Genomic DNA, 3698 nt, shown 5'->3' with positions numbered 1-3698 from the left:
GATAAGAGACTGGGGACGAATTACTTTGCATATATTTAACGGGTCCTCGTGCCTTCTGGGAAAATTTTTGTGCTTCATTCAGCAGAAATCTTGGCAGTGTTTTTTCTGAGCTTTCAGTAGATACCAAATATGCCATGTTTTTGCTCGAATTTACATCGTAAGTAAACTCAATGCGAATAGACTTCGACGAACGAGCTGTCATAAAGGGAATTTATCAAGGTTTTGGCTCGGATAGAATTTAAAACTACTCCAAGTAACAGCATTTGAAATGGACAAATAACATCTTTGAGATGTAAGTAAGAATCCTATGTTTTTTGTTTTGCTGAATTTTTGCCTGGATCAAAATGCTTGAGCTCGACACATGGCAATGTTTGTCTGTTTCTTTAGGTGACTTGGTCACGTTATGCCACACACCAAAAACACCCGTTTCAGTGTTGCTGATTTTATGAAGAAGAGAAAGGAAGCAAGGCAAAAGGCAGTGGAGGAATGTAGAGTGTTAAAAGCAGAGCTGTATAGAAATAAGAGGAAAATTGACAGACTAGAAACAAAGGTTAGCGGAAATTAGTAAGATTAAACTTACAGTACTGTCATAAGTGACACTGTGAACATACATGTGGTTATTGATAAACAATTTCTAATTTGTCATTTCCTGCAGATGAGAAATATTAAACCTGACACTTTTTTAATGTATTGATTGAGTTTTTCTTCTTTTATCAAAGGTCAGTGATTCAAGGATAGCATTGGCAGATATAACTAACGGCACTCCAAATAATCAGGTGAGTAGCAACCCCCAAAATATTTTTTCAGCAACCTTTTTTTAAGGGTGATGGATAATATTCATTACCCCCTTTATCTTTGAGGTGCTGAAAAAATAATAAATAATAATTTTTTGCCTTTGCAGTTACAATTGGGGAACACTGATACCAGTGCACGAACAAGACCCCCAACTATTTTGGTGGATGGGAAATCAAATATGCCACCAAGAACAGCTGCAAAAAGACGACATGAAACACTGACACACGCTTCTGCAATCCATGGCGGATCTAAAAATAACCCAGGTCCAGCCTTTGATGGGATGTTTGACACACTAGCTAAACGATGTAAAGTAGATAAAATGAAAGATTATGATCTGGGTCAGAAAACATTAAAAGAGAAAGTAGCCTCAGCTATGTTTAAAAAAAACGTGAAAGCTTTTGAAAGCTCTGCAGAAAATGCAAAAAGAAGCATTGCAGTTTTCTATAGTAGTGGTGTAATGGGAAAGCGAAAATATCAATCTGTTCGAATTTCATTATCAATGAAGCCAAATGAAACTACAAAGGGAAGATCAGCTATAAGTGTTATGCCAAAGTGCCCAATTCCAAAATTATTGCCATATGACAAGCTTGTGAAAGAAATAAACGAAATTGAGATTGGAAATGTGTACAGGTTCGATGAAGAGTTTCCAGGGGCAATCGGAGATGAACTTACTCAAGGTTGTTTTCGAAAGTTAGTTGAGTACTTGCCACGCCTGGCAAAATTCTACCTCAGAAAAGATAGAAAGGAAGCCCTTCTGTGGTTTGGCAAAACTGAAGGCACTTTTTTAATTGCTGTGGGTGGGGATGGTTGCCCATTCGGAAAGAATGAGTCAGCTTGTTCTTTTTTGTTAAGTTTCATGAATGTAGGTAAACGAGTTGCATCGAGCAATGACAACTTTATTATTTTTGGTGGAAATTGTGGGGAAACATCACTTGTTGTGCGTAAGTATTGTCAGTTCTTGTGCAAAGAAATTTGTGAGATAGAAAACAAAGTCTTTGAAATTGAGGGCCTTCATGTTACATTCAAATGTGCCGAGTTACCTAATGACATGAAAATGTTGGCCATGTTAGGTGGTGAACTATCTAACAGTGCAAAATATTTCTCGTCCTTTGCAAATGTGTCAAAAGACAACTGCACAGACCTGAAGGGGACATTTGCAACTGATAGCACAAGCTTATGGCATCCATGGAAATATGAGGACAGAATTAAAATTGCAAATGAGGTTGAGAAATTTAAAAAAACCTTGTCTGAGAAACAGCTAAAGGAAAAGCAATTTCGTAGCAAAGTCACTGAATTTATAACGCGTAAAAAAAGTAGACAAGAGTTTGTTCCCTTAATTGGCAAATTGATTGACCATGCCCACGTGGAACCTTTACATGTTAAGAACAACGCATGGCAATATTTCTTCAAAGAAGTGTTAAAAGAGGCACTTGCAAAATCAAATATTGCAGACAGCTGCAAAAAGTTCTCAGACATCCCCAATGACAGCATAATCTCAAGGGTTGTGACTGCACTACAGTTTGAGGTGAAAGCCAAATGTTTGGCAAGGAAAGTAAAAAACTGGTTTGATGAGACACAAGGAAAGGGTAAAGATCTCCAGTACAGATTCACTGAGAAAGATTCGAGGCTACTTTGCCACAATTTTATGAGACTAATTAGATGGCTTAGTGGAGAAAATGATTCTGAGCATCAAAGAACAACATTATTAGTTCTTGCATATCTTGGACTGAGACTAAGGGATTGTGTTTCACTATTCAGCAGGTTTGAGATTTCAGTAGAACAGCTCACTCAATTAAGTGTTGCTGCTTGTGAATATTACCGGGTAAATGCTTTGTTCCTGTCTTCTTCCGTAAATCCAACCGTGTGGACTATTGGACACATTATTCCTGCCCACACAAAAGATGTACATGAGAAATATGGGCAAGGCCTTGGGATTGTAACTATGGAAGGGAGGGAGGCTAAGCACATTGCTTTAAAAAAACTCAGTGAGAATACTTTCTTTCACAGACGCTGGTATGAGATATTTAAGCATGAGTTTGTAATGCTGGTATGGCTTCCTGAACAAGGGTTTGATCTTAGTACATATAAGCACAATGGTATATACATACCAAACAGGGTTTTCTCTGACACAAGGTTCTGTTATTGCAACCTAGAAAAAACTGATGCCAGTGATGAAAAATGTTCATTCTGTGGAGATCCAATTATGGCACTCATCCAACAGAGTGTTGAGCAGGGGAAACTTTTGCCCCAAATTGCCCATCAAGTATCTGCGTCCTCTTCGCAATCAAGTGGACAATTTCATGCTTTTCGAAAGTGAAGTTGAGAAAATGATATCCCGTTTGTTTGAAAAATATGGAAGCAATCAAAATTCAATTGAAAGGGTACGAAATTCGCCCATCAAGTATCTTTAGAGCCCTGACAGAATGTTTGTAAACACCCTTACATTAATATTTATTTGTAAAAAAGAGTATACTTGTACCTTTTAAAGCAAAGGAGAACTATTTATTTGAGGCAATTTTATTAACTTAACAACTTTGTATTTCTGAAAGTACAGGTACAATTTTTGTACTTTTATTTATGGATAATATAAACGTTTAAAGTACATGTATAGTTTGCATTTCAGCCATCTCCCTGAGCAATTCACTCCCAAAGTGAGACATCTCTAATAGGATATTGTGACTCAACTCATTTATTTTTCTCTTTTAGCTACTGATTGAAGCATTTAGGTACTTTATCCTGGGAGGCACACCAGGACACAAAGTCCCTTACTAAGACTTGATCGAGACAGCTGAAATTCAGGCTAACATTAAACCCGTTACAGCACAATTTAATTTATACATTTATAGTTATGGGTCAGCCAATTCCAAGCGTGGTCATCGTCCCTCCCTGCGGCATTTCTCATC

At 37.4% G+C, this 3698-nt stretch overlaps 1 protein-coding gene across 1 annotated transcript; it reads left to right on the top strand.

The window, feature by feature from the left end:
* LOC140945618 (uncharacterized) lies at positions 1-3475 on the top strand. The gene is made up of 4 exons (XM_073394636.1): positions 1-292; positions 388-550; positions 720-776; positions 902-3475. The coding sequence occupies exons 2-4, from the start codon at positions 404-406 to the stop codon at positions 3110-3112; spliced, it is 2415 nt and encodes an 804-aa protein (XP_073250737.1). The 5' UTR covers positions 1-292; positions 388-403; the 3' UTR covers positions 3113-3475.
* The last annotated feature ends 223 nt before the right edge of the window (positions 3476-3698 follow it).

This window comes from Porites lutea, chromosome 8 (assembly GCF_958299795.1).
Source record: "Porites lutea chromosome 8, jaPorLute2.1, whole genome shotgun sequence".
Lineage (NCBI taxonomy): Eukaryota > Metazoa > Cnidaria > Anthozoa > Scleractinia > Poritidae > Porites > Porites lutea.
The sequence above is the reverse complement of the archived record's forward strand: the minus strand, read 5'-3'. Positions and strand labels throughout refer to the sequence as shown.